Source organism: Aphis gossypii, chromosome 2 (genome assembly GCF_020184175.1).
Source record: "Aphis gossypii isolate Hap1 chromosome 2, ASM2018417v2, whole genome shotgun sequence".
Taxonomy (NCBI): domain Eukaryota; kingdom Metazoa; phylum Arthropoda; class Insecta; order Hemiptera; family Aphididae; genus Aphis; species Aphis gossypii.
This window is the reverse complement of record NC_065531.1, coordinates 55,344,595-55,362,120: the sequence shown is the minus strand read 5'-3', so window position 1 is coordinate 55,362,120 and position 17,526 is coordinate 55,344,595. Positions and strand designations below refer to the sequence as shown.

Below are 17,526 nucleotides of genomic sequence, written 5' to 3'. Positions count from 1 at the left end.
ACCACTGATACGGATTTTTGGAATATTACGTTCAATTTGTAATGATTATTAGTTATTACATATTATTATTGGGAGTAAATAAATCCTATTTTATAATCTTGCTTCTCGGGCCTAGATAAAATTGCAAGTGTAGGAAGTATAGTCAATTAAACAAACGTCAGCAGATATTATTTATTGTCATTTATCGGATAGACAGGACTAGACGAGACATAATAAGTAGGCGTAGGCGTAGAGTGATATTTTTATGGGGAGAGGGACTAAACTAGGGTGACCATACGTCCTGTTTTTTACTGGTTTGTCCTTTATTTCAGCTCTGTGTCCTGTTGTCCTGACAAACTTCTTTCAGGACGCTTTTTGTCCTGTTTTTTTATCAAATTTTTTCTTATAATTATTTCCTATTATATTATGTACATTTTAAATATTATACTGTACAGTGTACATAATACGAAAATAACAATATGTTTTGTTTTCATGTGTTAAACCATGAAAATCTATTTATATCACTGAAAATACGCTTTGTGAATATGATTATACAATATAGCGGATGGCCTGAACATCAGAACAAACGTCATCAAAATGAATCATCAAGTTTTTTTAAAAAGTAAAGTTCATGAATTTAATCTTATACAGTGTTATCAAAAATTATGTTTTTTCACAATATTATTAATCAATAAAAAATATATATTTATATTAAGGCATTAAGTATTAATTTAAAAAAATTATTATTATTATTATAATTAATTTTATCCTGTATTACTTTTTTTAAATATGGTCACCCTAGGCTATACTATATAATTATTCGGGTACACAAATGATTACATGAACGTATATAACTGATATAAAATAGTACATTTTTTCACTGGGGGGGGGGGGCTGAACAGAATTCCGACAGGGATATAGTCCCCTTAGCCTCCCGTTCCTACGCCTATATATAATATATATATATGAAACTGATAACTATATAAGTATTGCTATATTGGTACTTTGGTACTATATGTGTGTAATCTAAAGTATAACTTGTAAGTATAAAATAGGTACCTAACCTACGCACTAGTAAAGTAATTTGATCATCAATCATCATGATTCATACTACTGAAGCATCAAAATAATAATAATTTTTTGCCTTCACTGTTTTAGATGATTAATATCAGTAAATAAAACTTAATGTCTTATAGAATATCAAAATGATTATCAGGTCCACCTACACTGACCTGCTTTACTTGACATTTTTTAAATAGACACACTTTAAGAAAATATGTATACAAATATAATATTGTGATCTGAAAAAGTCTTATTGGATTTGATATCATCTTGTCCCAAATAACATTAGCTCTTTAATACATATATTATTACAATTCGAACGTTTAGCCATTAACTTTTATGTCTTATACCTGTATAAAGTATATTATCGAGAAAAGATACAGAGAATAGGTATTTGATCAAAGGATTGGCATTATGTGTTTAAACTTTAATTGAATTCGTTAACAAAATGCATTTTAGCCAGTTAACTGAGTTTAGAAAATCTAGGAACTAAATATTTATGGATATTTAAAATTAAATAGTTAAAAGTATAACTCATATACATTAATCAATAAATAGGTACTGATTAGTGATTATTCTTCAATTAGTGATTTTAAGTTGAAGGTTGTTGCTAATTAAAATACGATTTTTAAATTTCATAATAATTTAAATTAACTTCTTTATTAAATTAAAAGTACACACAAAAAAATAATTGATAATGGAAATTTAATTTTTAAAATAAGGAGATCTATTACATTAATAATAAGATAAAACATAAAATTATAATAGTTTTTGACTAGTAAAATAAATTAAAATTAAAAACATTAGATTAAATAATAAATAAATGTATTATAAATATAAAATTTTAAGGATCATCTTCACTAATTAAACTGTCAGTGTCTACAGATGAGCCATCCATACTTCTGGGTAATGCAATTCTAGCATAATCATCAGTGTCAATTGATTTACAAAAATGAATAGCATACTTAAGTTTCTCATTCATTATATCCTATAATTTAGTAAAAAAATATTATTGTAAAAACAATTTTCCATATCATTAAATAATAAATATACTTACTTTATTACTGTAGCGAGGAATCTTCAAAAGAAAAAAGCATGTATAGCTTTCAGGCAAAAAATTATCTGCCGGTGAATAACGATCAATAACCTACAACAAAAATATAATTTTAAATAAAAAAAAGTAGTTATATAATAATAAATATAATTTACTGACATGTAAAACAAAATCTCGGCCACGAAAATCTTCAATAGTTCTTGGTAGTCTTGTACGCCCCCAAACAAACCGTAAAAACAATGACCGCTCTTGATTAGTAAATTCACTCAAAATTTCCCAAAACCATTGAACTAGCTTATCATGAGCTTCAACACCTATTTTAAAAATTGTTATTTAAACTCAAATTTAATTATGTTTTTTAGCTGCTATTATGATGTACCTTTATATGTAACAATACTGAGTAGCATATTTATAGGTATTTCTGGTGATCCACAAACCATGGCTTCTAATTCACTGCTTGTGAATATAGATAATAATGGTACAGGTATAACTCTAGCCATACCATCACGAACAATTTTTACTTGTTCGTCAAACTCATGTAGCCTATATAAATATGTGTAAGGTTAAAAATTATTTTTTGGAAGTTATAATAAATAATTAATACCTAAAGTTTAAACAAGCTTGAATGTATTCGTGTTTATTATTCAGTGTAACATGTTTATGTTGACTGCTCAAAACAACTGTATGTCCTGTGGAAGATGTTGTACAAAATGATATATCAAGGTTTGTAAATTCATCTTCTGCTTCTAAATCTCGGACATATAGCAATCCTGTAGGGTGTAAAATGTATAGTTATTACAATTAAAATGAATATTGTATTAAAATATTAAAAATATTTAATTACCAGGAACATAATCTTTATCAATTTCAATCAAATCGGCAGGTACAAGCTTCATGCCACACAATAATTTCCACATTGGTTCAGCAAGATTTAAACTCAATGGACTACAGGTTCGTACTGCTATTCCAATTAATATACCTATTCATAAATAATTAAAATTAGAAATAATAATTAATATTTAAAAATTAAAATAATACAAGTAGCTAATTTTACTTTATCTATAATTATCATATTATTTATCATAAGTTATAACTTATAACAATCGATATAATGCATTAATGCTTACACAAATCAATTAAAATATACATTATTAAGAACAATTATAATAATTGTATGAACTATTGTTTTGTTTTGTTTTGTTTGTCAAGATCTCAAAAATATAATTATTCTTTTAAGTATTAATTATTATTGGTAACATAATACAAAAATTAAATTCTTACCAAGAAATTCGAACATTCTCTTATGAAGTTTGGTTGTAGCTGATGGGTTTAGTATGAAACAATCTCGACTTGTTCCAGTATCTTCTCGGCCATTTGGAGTTTGTATTAATATTGGTAAAGATCCATTTTGTAGCTCTTCACACATTTCAGCTATGCTTTCACTATATCCACCACCATAATCATCTACACTCTCACCTATAAATATATGAGAGTTAAGATTATTTTTTTACAATTTTTTAAATTAGTATTCATAAATATATTAAACTAACCAACAAATTGAACTTTCCATACACGATGACACAAAAATAAAGAATCTTCATCTAGAAAGTCCATATTGTTCACCATTTGTCCAAATACTGTATGCATATAATCATTACATGTTGATTTTCGTGTTTTACGTGTTCTAATTCTATTTAATTCGAACATTGGTCCATGTCGCTGTTCTCTAACCATTGATAATTGAAGTACCTGAACACAAATTAAATATATTATTATCTCTATACTTTTTATAAAAGCTACAGTAATATTTTTCATACTTTTTTAAAGATGCTTTCTTTAACTGAATATACCATGTATGGTCGTATTGCATTTAAACTAATTTCTCCGTGTATAGGCATAAATAATAATGCAGTTTGATTGATTATGGTTGAAAAATGATGTAAAAATAGTAACCGATTTTTTAATTCATGCACACTGAATTCTTGTAATAAGTCATATTCTAGTGGTATTGTAGTTGGAGTCGAATTATCTGTATGACAAGCCTCTTCACTAGCCCATGCAAATGAATGAGCAGATCCACAACTCACTTGTTGAATGCGTTTTCCCTAAGATATTTAAATCATGAAATAATGTTAATAAATAAGTTGTGTATTAAAATAGAAGTAATAATAGCAAACAAAATTGTACATATTTAATCAAATTTTAATTCACCTTAAGAGCTGCAATAGGACGAGGTCTTGAAATTGGATGTGATGTACCATCACCCAGTTGACCTTCATCATTATCTCCCCAGGCATATACCTCTCCATCATCAGTCAATGCTAGCACATGAAGTGATCCTAAATAACAAGGTGAATTATATTTATGAGCCTTTGATAAAATACAATTTGTTTATACCTGTGGAAAATTGAATAATTTTTTTGCCCTGTAGCCCTTGAACTGGTTTAGGCTTACGTACATGATCACTAAATCCATGGCCAAGTCTAAAATAATCTCCTTTACCCCTAAAAATAAAAATGTATATTTATAAATAATATTAAAAGTTTTAATTATTTACCACGTGTATAGTGTTCCGTTTGCTGACAATGCAACTGAGAACTGTGATCCACAATCAATTTGAATGATTCCTTTGCCCGAAAGTGATTCAATTTTACAAGGTAACTAATACATATAAATATTAATGATACATTATTATTATTTATTAGTTTTTACCAGTATTTTTAGTTATAATTGTACATACTTTACATGCATCTGAAATATTGTGTCCAAGTTTTCCATAATCTCCATCACCCCATGACCAAACATTATCATCTGAAGTGATACACATTGTTTGGGCATCTCCACTACCACAAGCGACTCTCACAACATGATAGTTAGCTAAAGCTTGAACCTGAAAAAACAATATTGTGCAGCAATTCTTTTATTTTTATGAATATTTATATTTTAGTTTTTATACTATAATAAATAATATTATTATATTTAAACTGAACTAAAAGCGTATACCAATCATAATTAATTAATGTAAATAGTTTACTATTTTTGGGTATAGATAATCTTCATAATCGCCATGGCCTAAACGTCCATATCGACCTTTTCCCCAAGTATACAAATGACCATAGCGAGAAATTGCAGCAGAATGGAAACCACCACAAGCAATGTCAATAATACATTTATCATTTAAGCTTTGTACTGGTTGAGGTTTTGAATGTGAACTATAAAATTGTAAATATGTATGTTATTGAAAAAAAAGTGAAATTGTTATACAAAAAATTCATTTACATTCTATTTCCAAGTCCCAGTTTGCCATCATCTCCATCTCCCCACGCAAAAACTTCCCCAGTACTTGATAAAGCTAAACAATGACGACCCCCAGAATTGACAGCAACCTTAACAAAAATAATTATAAATTGTAAATAAATAACTATGTAAATATTTTATAAAAAAAATAGTACCTTAATTATGTTATTAAGGCCTAGGACAAGTTGAGGAGTAACTACAAAAGGGTTTCTTGGATTATATGGACTGATACCAAGACGTCCACTTTCAGTATATCCTGTATGTACAAATATATTTATAAGCTATTGTGCTAATATGCATATTATTTAATTAAGGCAATCATATTGTTAATTTATATACCTGAAGCGTATACTTTTCCATATGAAGTAACTGCAAACATAGTTTGCTCTCCTCCAATGACTTGAACGGGCTTCAAAATAGACAATGAATCACATGCCAACGGTTTTTTAACTTGACTAGAATCCATGCATGCCAGTTGACCTCTATGATTGTGACCCCAAACATATACTACTTGACCATTTCCTCCCCAAGTCATATTCCAATCGTCAGGTTTACTTAAAAAAACAACAACATAGTTTTGGTTAGAATAAATTAAATTATAATTATTAATTTACATTATATTTATGTTAACTACCTATTTAACCACTGTAAAAGTTGTTCATCGTGCTCTTTTGTGAATTTTGAATTATTGATGAATATATGTTCAGCATCTCTATCATAACTTTTATCAATGCATTTTATTTTTTTGTGGACTTGATTAATAAATTCTTTTGGCATTTGTTTTCGATTAATCAAAGCCCAAGCCACATCAATACCAAAACAGTAATCTACAAACCAAGACGCATCAAAGTGCCAGATAGGTAAACTACTGTTTAAGCATTTCATCATATATACTAAAGACTATCAAAAAATAAAATAAAAAATATTAATATTTATCAAATTTTAGTTTAAGTTTGGTAGTAAAATAAATACCTTGAAATATTCTGAATAACAAAGTTGTTTTCCGCATAATACAGCTGTTTCTTCATATTCAAATTGCTTAAGCATCAAATCTTCAGTACGGATAAGTATATCACTTACCTTCATCACATTACCTTCTCCATATTGTAAGATAAATAAATCACAAACCATTTCTCGGTCACGTTTGATTAGTACACTTAAATTTTTAATACACCAAATTTTTTCTTCAAGAGCTATTTCATAATGTTTCAAAAATTAATAAAGATAATTCATTTAAAAATTAAATATATTTCATACTTAGTGCAGTTAAATGTAATGTCAATACTAATGTAGCAGTAAGTCGTTTATTAAGTGATGGATTGTTTAGACGTTTTAGACATTCTTGTAGTAAACTACGAACAACTGGTAAACACGGTCTTGAAAGAACTTCACGGTCAGTACCACTTTGTCTTGTAAAAGGCATAATTGGATACACAACAAAACGCCAGCCCCAACCATTACAAGATTTGTCACTCATAAATTTCCAATGAAGTTCATTACCTTATTAACATATAATAAATTCAATTGTATTTACTATTAAGTATTAAATATTGAATAAAAATTACTAACGTTGAATGAATAATGGTATAGTCCATTCTGTATCTCTTCCTGATAGTACACTGATGACATTTTCAGCACCATCCATTAATGTTAGAGTATCTTTGAGTTTTTCAGTTGCACAGTTTTGATTAAAATCAATATATAAAGCAATTGCACCTAAAGATAAAATATTTTTAAATTTGAAATAATTTATAAATAGTACATAGTGTTTTAAATATTTTTAAAATAAATTCTCTAAATGAAGAAATTTAATTATAAAAAATAAATTTGTTGAAATACCAGGTACAGATACATATCCAGATAGATAGGTATCATCTTGATAAGGATGAGAACTCTCCTGAACTGTATGTTTTGAAGGCGGTGATACAAAGAATGAACAATGTGTGTAAATAGTTTCCATCTCTGACACACAATACTCCAATAATAGTTGTATATGTTTGTTAGAGTATATAAATGCTATAAAATGAATAATTTGTACATTATTATTCAGTTTATTTTTATTATTTATCATTGAAAAGATTATTTCTCTTACAAATAAATGTATTTATTAAAATAGACTCTGCAGTTGGGCCAAGCCTATAAACAGATGCTAATTTTGCCAAGTCCAATAATAGTCTGATGTTTTTTTCATCTAATGTAATTAAAAAACTATCAACTGTTTTATTGGCAAGCAATGATGTGTCATTTAATCCAATCACCTGTAAAATACGTTTCAATTTTAGCATACATTTACAATAATTGAAGCCAGTGGCGTATACAGTGGGATATAGGGGATAGATCCCCCCTTAGTCTTTTTTTTTATTACCTAGTAAGTTTAATAATGTTGGTAAGTGTACCCCCCCTCCCCATTGAGGAAATTATGTTTTCTAACGTATATCTCACCCCCAGACAAAAACCTAAATACGCCACTGATTGAAACAATCATTTACTTGATTTTTTGATTTTATAGTAGCAGCAACAATTGACATAGTGTTGGTTGCCTTTGAAGACAATGTACTCGTTGATGTGGTAAGTGAGGATGGAACATGTAATGAATTTTCTAAACTGTCTGGGGTTACCACATTACTCTAAAATTTTAAACAAATAAAAGTATTGTCATTTAAAATGCCAAATTTATTTACGTACTAAATGTAAGAGATTAATATCTAAAACTGGAGCAGGTGCTTCGCCACCCCCTTGATCTGATTGAATTATCTCGGGGTTTATGTTCACATCTAAAAACGTATGAAAATGAATTAAGAATTTTTTCAAAAATAATTAACAAATACAATTCTACCATCATTAGAAGGTGAGACAAGAGCAGCAAGTACAATTTCACGAGCTAAAGTAATTCGTAAAGCATTTAAGACATGCTGAAGAGCATTTTGTTTCGCAGCAGCTGAGTCTAATGATAATATGGTCCTTGATAAAGAATCCTTTTCAAAATTATTTTGATCTTCTTCAATTTTCATTTTGGTTTCAACATTCTCATCTAATATTGAAATATTTAATAATAGAAACTAATACTAAGATAAATATTAAATACATACATAAAGCTGTAGCTCCCATTGAATCTTTCATTCGAGTAAATTTCACACATTCACGAGACACTAGCACTGGTAATGCAGGGCATTTCCAGGCAATAGATTGGGAAGAACCACAACCGACACGATTTATTTTGTTGTTATTGAAATTAGTAACCATCCTAGGTTCCTTGCTAGGAATTGTTGCACCATTACCTTGTTGACCATGATCATTATCACCCCAACAATAGACCTGAAATTATACTTAATAAGATTAAAAATAGGAAAATGTAGTAAATATAAATATCATAAATATTAAAAATTAAAATTAAAGTATAAATATTTGAACTTAAATACAACTTACATCTCCTTGTCTAGATACAGCAATACAATGTAATGTACCAACAGCAATATATTTAATTGGATTTGATTTGAATTGAGTAACTAAAGTTGGTATTCTTACATGTTCGTTACTACCTAATCCTAATCTGTAATAATCGCCTTTGCCCCAAGTCCACACCTTATAAATGGAAATAAAATTATAAATATTTAAAAATATGAAAAAATATAAATAATAATTTTTACTTGGCCGTTTGATGTCAATGCAACAGAAAATTGGGCACCACATTCTATTTGTGTAACTACGTGTCCATCTAATCTTTCTATTTGTCGTGGAGTAAAACAACTATCACTTCCACCTCTACCAAGTTTACCAAAATCTCCATCACCCCATGAATAGATATTACCTGCACCGTCTAAGGCAAGAGTTTGAGCATCTCGACTTCCACATGCCACTTGAATAATGTTTATTCCTATAAACGCTTTGACCTGTGATGGATAAAGAAATATATTAAATCATATTATTATGTTAGTAAATTATTTACATAATAATAGGGCTATAGCTAGGGAGTGGCACTAAAGCTCTTACCAGAGGTATAATATTACTAGACAAAATCTTGAGAATAATAATGAAAAAAAAAAAATTAAAAATATACATATACAAATAAGTAAATTATATTATTAAGATAAGCAAAATATTTTTTATAGATATAGTTATAAATCAAAACTAATAATATTATAAAAAAAAATAATATTGTGAAAATAGCATTTAACTATGTTATTATCTGATAATAATTATTAACTGCAAGGTATAGCTATAATAGTAAAAAATATAATAAATGGTGTGATAAAATAGGGAAAAACAAGGTATTAATGTAATAAATAGAGCAAAATATATGGCAAAATGATTAAACATTTTATTGGAATAGGCTGCTGAAAAACGTAAACGAAAAATTCCACTAAAGGATTAGGAAACTATCAATTGTGATTTTGGATTGGTTACAGAATAAAATAATGACCCTGTATAATTAATAAAAATTTAATAATTTACAAGTTTTGGAGTGTATTGAGAGACTTCATCACCGTGTCCTAATCGACCATATTGTCCTTGACCCCAAGTATAAAGTTCTCCTTCAGAGGTAATTGCAGCACTATGAGCACCACCACAAGCTATATAAAATATTCTTTTGGACAACAACGAGTCAATTAGTTTTGGTGTGTCCAAAGTAAGAGTATCACCATGACCAAGTTTACCATCTTCACCATCACCCCAAGATAAAATCTGTATAACAAAATTAAAAAATATGTATCATTTAGGCTTGAATATTGATAAATAATAAACAAAGACAATTTTTTGACAAACATAAACATATTAATTTAATATGGTTCAAAATCAAGCGTACAGCAATATTTCATGTGCAATAATTCACATTTTTCAATTTTTGGTAGAGTAATTATCGTTAATTATTTTTTCTATCTTTGATAATTTTTATATCAAGCAATAAAAAATTACTTACTTTTCCATCAAATGATAATGCTATTGCATGTTTTCCACCAGAATGTACAGCTACATTTTTAATAACAAATTGGCTGAGACCCGGAATTTGTCGTGGTGAACAAACTTTACCACAAAATGGTATACCTAGTCGACCACCACTGCTATCTCCACACACAAACACCTAAATTAACGATTTTAATAAGTAAATTAATATTGAAAAAAAAATTACTTTAGTTTAGCTATAGTAAGTTTACCTTTCCCTCGTTTGAAACAATAAATAATGATTTTGATCCTCCAACAATTTCAATTGGCTTAAGTGCAGTTAATGCTTCATTAAAAGTGGGTTTTTTTATCTTGGATCCATTCAATCCTCCTAGTTGTCCCTTATCATTTAAACCCCAAACATAAACAGCGTATTCAGAATCCACTCTGGTTTTTGATTCTACTTCTGGCTGAGGTGGAAATTCCTAAACATGTTTGAAATAATAAAATATTAAAATCAACTAATTAATGATTAAAAATAAAAATATTTATAATTATTAATAACAAGGTTATTGGTTACTTGAACAGCATCAAATTGAGGCGTTAATGAGTTTGATACAAATTCTTGACTTGTTATCATCACATCAACTTTCAATCCAGTTAAAATACAAGTTGTATTATTAGTACGCATTGTTATTTCTATACATTTATGGCACTGAAATAAAATTTTCTAATTGAAGATTTTGTCATATTCAAATACATATATGAATGCATTTTTAGTTACTAACTTCTGAGCTCTATATGACTATACTATACTCTATTCAGTTTAAGTTAACCCACTTACACTTTTCACTTTTCACACATTACTTAAACGTTGAAACAATTGAACTCTCTGATTGTTACAGGTAATCCATGATTTGTTGCTGATGTTGCTGACCGTTGTTAACTATCACAGTCTGACAAGTAGATCAACTTATTCAACTTAAACTGAATAGAGTATAATAAGAGTATAACCTAACCTAATTTATGATTTTACCTACTGGGTAGTTTATTGGTAACTTAAAACTTATCCAGGATATGATAAATTAGAGTCATAACTTATTCCCGGTTTATAGCTATAATTTTCTATCTTTTCCAATAAGTTAAAGTAAAATAATATATTTATTATAATATTTCAAATTACTTTATTCACTGAATGCAAAAGTTCTAAACATCGATCCAAAGAATTTATTACAACGCGATTAACTTCTTCCATCATATTAAAATTTACACCAGCATTCACAATTACAAATAATGGTCTACAGTTATCATTTTCTTCATCTAATTTTATTAGCAAAGAACAAATTGCTATATTTGGCCGAAGTTCCAGTTTTATCCAATGCTAAAAAAAATCCAATAATAAATGCATTAAAAAAATATGTATTAGGACATCAGCATTTATGCCATTCCTAATTAATTTTCTTAAAGTCAGTTTTTTCATTTTATTCTCATAATACACATATAGCTCCAATATCAACAATATAAAATGGAATGAAATTGCCTATTACTTTAATTTTATTATTTAATTGTAAAGATTTTAAAAACCATAATTATCTACACTCATAACATGGAATCTTGGAAGTCATATTAAATGATTGATTAAAATATTGTGTTATGTAGATTAATCAACAAGCACCAGGCACAGTAGAACTCATGACAAACATCATAAAAAAATGTGCAAGTAGCAGTTCTCAATATTTGAAGGAAATTTTATTTAGTTTAATTTTGATGTGCTTTCACCCACATGTGTTGTCCAGCGCCGTAGCTAGGCACCTTAAGGGCATTTACTAGGGGCGAAATTTCGTCAAGTGGTATTCTCAATTCATACATGATAACTTACAAAAATAAAAATATGTTATTTATCTTGTCCTCTTATCGTAAAGCAATCGCATGTTGAAAACCAAGATATGGTATTTATTTATATAGCACTGCCCTAGTACTCCCGACTGTTGGAAACCATACACATTTTTTTTAAAATAAAGAGCATTTTATATTTTTATGGTAGTAGAAAAAAAATTGGATGAGGGGGCGCAGATATAGTATTCTACCAGGGGCGCTACTGGTTCTTGCTACGTCCCTTGTGTTATCTCCGTTTTACAAGTTCGTAATATAGTAAATTTACGCTCAGTAGATCACGTGTAGCTCCATTAGTAAATTTAGAGTGAATCAACCTATTATGAAGCTTGATGGTAAGAAAATTATCTGTGTTGGTATGTTGATTTTTTATGATCACCTAGATTTTAAGTGAGTAATGAGTATTTTTAATTTATACTATATAATATATGCATAGCTAGCTAATAGATTGAACAATCGTCAATTCACTATAACTTTTAAATTAATGGAGCTATTAGTGATCTGCTGAGTGCAATTTGTCATGTTACGATTGTTACGTACTTGTAACTTGTAAGACAGAGATATGCTGGATGGCGTCTTTATAATACTAACATTTTTTCTTTTATTAACTGTAAAATTGTATTTTCATTGTGTATATGAATTTAATTAAGAACATTTTAAAATTTCTTTTATTATCCTAATTATTATGTATTAAAAATTAATTATAAATATAAGTATAGTAAAACTTCATTAATCCGGACAGCCGTTTTTAATACATAAATTACGCTCGTTTTTGCTAAAACCTAGAAAAGTACAAGAAGGTGTGCTTTAATACTATATGTAAGTATATTTAACGATTATAATACAACATTATGTACTATTTTAGATTCTGAACGGAATGATGAATGTATTGATTTTACAATGATGTATGTTTTAGATTCTGAACGAAGTGATGAATGTATTGATTTTACAATGATGTGTGTTTTTTTTTTTTTTTTTTTTTTTTTTTGTGTCTGTGTACAGCATAACTAGTCGAAATAATGCTCCAATTTCAAACTATGGGGGTGGTTTCCGATGTAAAAGTGAATATCCTGGTGCATTATAGAGGTAAAAAGTTAACATTTTCCAACAGTTTTCAAAAAAATCGAGAAAAACAAAAAAAAATGACGAAAAAACGGCAATTTTAAGCAAAACCAGTTTTCGACCAATCGATTTTTTTTTATGGTTGTAATTCAAAAACTAATCACTGAAAATACTTGAAATTTTCACCAATGTTATGTCAGTGGTATCCGTATATAGTTAAATTTTCAAAAAATTTTGACTTTTTTTGAGTTATTTATAGACCACTGAATTTCGATTTTTTTGAAAAATTTTTTTTAAAGTGTCGATAAAAAATTTTGATGACCAAAAAGTTTTGAAAATTTAATACAAGGTTCCTTATGAGTTGTTTTTAATGTAGCTAAAAAAAATTAAAAATCGTTAGTCACAATTTTTTTATAAGCGTTTTTAGTTCAAATTTTTACGAAATCTGTCGAAAACGCGAAAATTTGCAAGTAATTTTGAAGTTGAAAAATCATAAAATTTCTTTTATAACTAAGTTTTGAAAATTTGGTACAAGGTTCTCCATACATTTTTCTTCAAATATCTGTAAAAAAAACTCTACCGGATTCAGGCAAAAAATTTTTATGAGTGTTTGAAATTTAAATTTTTACAAAAACCGCGTTAATAACAGTTTAGCCTCAAACGATTTTTGATATTTGTTATTATTCGAAAAGTATAGTCGTAGATACTTGAAAATTTTACCAGTTATTAAGATTCGCGTTTTCTTTACGTGATTTAAATTTCAAAATATTTTGACTTTTTTTGAGCTATTTATAGACAACTGAAATTTTCAATTTTTCTGAAAAAATATTTTTGAAGTGTCGATAAAATTTTTTTGGCCCTATCAAAATACTTGAAAATTTAATACAAAGTTCCTCATAAGTTATTCTTATAGTGATTAAAAAATTATAAGAATACATAGGCACAATTTTTTTTTATTAGCATTTGAAGTTCAAATTTTGACGAAAATTCGTCAAAAGCATGAATATTTGCAAATTATTTGAAGTTGAAAAATCATAAAATTTTTTGTGTTTATAACTAAGGATTAAAAATACAACACTAAGTTTTCCATAAGTTTACCTTCAAGTATCTATAGAGAAAACTCGAAGCATCATTATAGGAAAAATTTTAAGTGCGTTTGAATTTTAAATTTTAACGAAATAGCGTAACGATAACGATTTATCCTCAAACGATTTTAAATATTTGTTATTAATTATTATTCAAAAAGTATAAGTCGTAGATACTTGAAAATTTTACCAGTTATTAAGATTCGCGTTTTCTTTACGTGATTAAATTTTCAAAATATTTTTTAATATAAGCTGGTTTTTTAAACCACTTTTTTTACCAACCACTAGAAATTTATCCTAGGCTGACAAATCATCTTCGTTCAGAATCGTTTTTCGTATACAATGATAACTATCATTGGATTCAAATTTAACACTCCTATAATATATAATAATGATCCATACAGCACCTAATGTACAGCAGAGCGGTACTCACTTGCCCACTTTTTTTTTTTTGTGTCTGTGTACAGCATAACTAGTCGAAATAATGCTTCAATTTCAAACTTCGGAGGTGATTTCCGATGGAAAAGTGAATATCCTTGGTGAATTATAGAGGTAAAAAGTAAACATTTTCCAACAGTTTTCAAAAAAATCGAGAAAAACAAAAAAAAAATGACGGAAAAACGGAAATTTTTACGCAAAACCAGTTTTCGACCGAATCGATTTTTTATATGGTTGTAATTCAAAAACTAATCACTGTAAATACTTGAAATTTTCACCAAATGTTTATGTTAGTGTTATCTAAATACAGTTAAATTTTCAAAAATTGTTGACTTTTTTTGAGTTATTTATAGACCACTGAAAATTTCGATTTTTATGCGAATTTTTTTTTGAAGTGTCGGTAAAAAAATTTTGGATGACCAAAAAAACTTGAAAATTTAATGCAAGGTTCCTTATGAGTTGTTCTTATTGTAGCTAAAAAAAATTAAAAATCGTTAGTCACAATTTTTTTTTATAAGCGTTTATAGTTCAAATGTTTACGAAATCTTTTTGAAGTTGAAAAATTATAAAAATTTTTTGTGTTTATAACTAAGGATTAAAAATACAACACTAAGTTTTCCATAGGGTTTTCTTCACGAAGCTATAGAGAAAACTCGAAGCATCATTATAGGAAAAATTTTAAATGCGTTTAAATTTAAAATTTTTACGAAATCGCGTAACGATAACGGTTTATCCTCAAACGATTTTAAGTATTTGTTATTATTCAAAAAGTATAAGTCGTAGAAACTTAAAAATTTTACCAGTTATTTAGATTGTCATTTGCTTTTTCAAAATTTTCAAAACATTTTGAGTTTTTTTGAGCATTTATAGACAAATGAAATTTTCAATTCTTCTGAAAAAATTTTTTTGAAGTGTCGATAAAATTTTTTTGGTCAAAACAAAATACTTGAAAATTGTATACAAAGTTCCTCATATGTTATTCTTATAGTGATTAAAAAATCATAAGAATACATAGGCACAATTTTTTTTATTAGCATTTGAAGTTCAAATTTTGCCAAAAATTCGTCAAAATCATGAATATTTGCACATTATTTTGTAGTTCAAAAATCATAAAAATGTTTGTATATGTAGCTAAGAGTTGAAAATTTAATACAAGATTTTTCATAAGTTTAGCTTACAATAATTATAAAAGAACTTAAATTTTGGTGTATTCAGGCCATTAAAACATAAACCACCTTTTTCACCAACAACTGGAAATTATATCCTAGGCTGACAAATCATCTTCGTTCAGAATCGTTTTTTGTATACAATGATACCTATCATTGCATTCAAATTTAACCTACCCTAGTCCGAGGTCCACCCCACCCCCTAATGTACAGCAGAACGGTACCCACTTGCCCGCTTTTTTTTTCTTTTATGTTCGAACTGTTCGAAGTGACTTCTATTATCTGTACACATAGTTTAAGCTTTTAGGACCTAAGCATTCTTAGTATTTCTTAATTTCCTAATTTTTTTTTATCTTTCTTAAAGATAAGATATTAGTATATTACTAATAATTAGATATTTACAGATCGCCATCGGGTTCTTGTCTAGATTGATAAAATCATGCAATTCATGTTTTGCTAAGTGACATAATTATTATTTTTAGAAATTAAAAAACATAATTTGCTCTAACTTTAATTCAATTTTAATATATATATAATATATATTTTGAACCATTTTAATAAATAATAAGATCAAAAAATAGTTATTTTGAAAATTTAAAAACTTATTGCATACATTTTTTTTTTTAAATGTTTGAAAAAAAAATCGAATTTTATGCCATTTAATCAGAATTTTTATACTAATTACTGTAAAAAAAAAACCACCTAAGGGTGAACAGGACTGTTGGGACATACTGTGTAGTACCTAAATAACATTATTTTTCAATTTATTTTTAATAGTAAATATTTAAATAGCTAATGCAAAATAAGCCTTATGATGAGATTAATTCATGCTAAAGTAGTCATGCAGTTTTCCAAGATCAATTTATTAAAAATATTTATTTCTTACAACTCCTTTAGGATTTTCACTAGTCCAGCGACTATCTGATTTCCAATCGAATAAATTTGTGAGTAAACTTTCTTCAGCAGAAGAAGTGCATTTTGTAATGAATTTAGAAATTTGTTCTTTATTTGGATAATTGGATAGTATTTGGTACTTGGTATATTTTTCTGAAAAAAAATCAATCATATATTTTTTACTATATTCTGATTTCTGATCAAAAATAACATTGAATATTTAATTAATATTTACCATCATTAGATCCTTGAGGTAAATTTGTTTTCTCATTGGATTTATTGTTGTCTACCGAATCACATTCATTGGGTAAAGTACCACTATCAATTATTTCAATATGAATATATCGTACCCAATGTGCAACACCAATAGATTTCCAGTCCACCTATAAATGTATTAATAATATAATTATTAAGTATGTTTGAATATTTTAACTTTGGTCATAAATTAATATTATATAAAATGCATAAATTCAAAAATACCTCGATATTAAGATCATGCAGTCCGCCTTCTTTCTTAATTTTGATAACTTTACCTTCATATCCAACATCGATATTATCATACTTTCTACAACAACGTACTATCATACCTAAATCAATAGAATATTTCACATAGTTTGCATATCCATCAGCACTGTCAAAATCATTCCGTTTTTTAAATGTTACTTTTTCTTCACTGATAGGCTATACATATATATAAAAAAAAATCATTTAAATA

At 27.6% G+C, this 17,526-nt stretch overlaps 1 protein-coding gene across 2 annotated transcripts in view; it reads right to left on the bottom strand.

Annotated features, from left to right (window-relative positions):
* Positions 1-1,666: 1,666 nt before the first annotated feature.
* LOC114130939 (E3 ubiquitin-protein ligase HERC2) overlaps positions 1,667-17,526 on the bottom strand; it is a 28,806-nt gene continuing 12,946 nt past the window's right edge. Inside the window, exons 40-76 of one of the 2 annotated variants that reach the window (XM_027996040.2) lie at positions 17,292-17,492; positions 17,047-17,194; positions 16,804-16,964; positions 11,457-11,654; positions 10,854-10,988; positions 10,546-10,758; positions 10,311-10,472; positions 9,845-10,075; positions 9,040-9,282; positions 8,819-8,974; positions 8,482-8,707; positions 8,229-8,423; positions 8,078-8,166; positions 7,882-8,019; positions 7,485-7,650; positions 7,232-7,408; positions 6,962-7,108; positions 6,650-6,892; positions 6,365-6,585; positions 6,027-6,292; positions 5,732-5,946; positions 5,548-5,648; positions 5,375-5,481; positions 5,130-5,307; positions 4,836-4,985; positions 4,653-4,756; positions 4,493-4,599; positions 4,307-4,434; positions 3,913-4,200; positions 3,646-3,844; positions 3,377-3,571; positions 2,940-3,074; positions 2,700-2,865; positions 2,475-2,638; positions 2,255-2,409; positions 2,099-2,188; positions 1,667-2,029 (exon numbers count right to left, since the gene is read on the bottom strand). In XM_027996040.2, coding sequence (XP_027851841.2) covers positions 1,886-2,029; positions 2,099-2,188; positions 2,255-2,409; positions 2,475-2,638; positions 2,700-2,865; positions 2,940-3,074; positions 3,377-3,571; positions 3,646-3,844; positions 3,913-4,200; positions 4,307-4,434; positions 4,493-4,599; positions 4,653-4,756; positions 4,836-4,985; positions 5,130-5,307; positions 5,375-5,481; positions 5,548-5,648; positions 5,732-5,946; positions 6,027-6,292; positions 6,365-6,585; positions 6,650-6,892; positions 6,962-7,108; positions 7,232-7,408; positions 7,485-7,650; positions 7,882-8,019; positions 8,078-8,166; positions 8,229-8,423; positions 8,482-8,707; positions 8,819-8,974; positions 9,040-9,282; positions 9,845-10,075; positions 10,311-10,472; positions 10,546-10,758; positions 10,854-10,988; positions 11,457-11,654; positions 16,804-16,964; positions 17,047-17,194; positions 17,292-17,492 — 6,342 coding nt within the window. In that variant the 3' untranslated portion in view covers positions 1,667-1,885. The remainder of the gene's footprint in view (positions 2,030-2,098; positions 2,189-2,254; positions 2,410-2,474; positions 2,639-2,699; positions 2,866-2,939; positions 3,075-3,376; positions 3,572-3,645; positions 3,845-3,912; positions 4,201-4,306; positions 4,435-4,492; positions 4,600-4,652; positions 4,757-4,835; positions 4,986-5,129; positions 5,308-5,374; positions 5,482-5,547; positions 5,649-5,731; positions 5,947-6,026; positions 6,293-6,364; positions 6,586-6,649; positions 6,893-6,961; positions 7,109-7,231; positions 7,409-7,484; positions 7,651-7,881; positions 8,020-8,077; positions 8,167-8,228; positions 8,424-8,481; positions 8,708-8,818; positions 8,975-9,039; positions 9,283-9,844; positions 10,076-10,310; positions 10,473-10,545; positions 10,759-10,853; positions 10,989-11,456; positions 11,655-16,803; positions 16,965-17,046; positions 17,195-17,291; positions 17,493-17,526) is intronic. The other variant, XM_027996041.2, reaches the window with a different exon arrangement.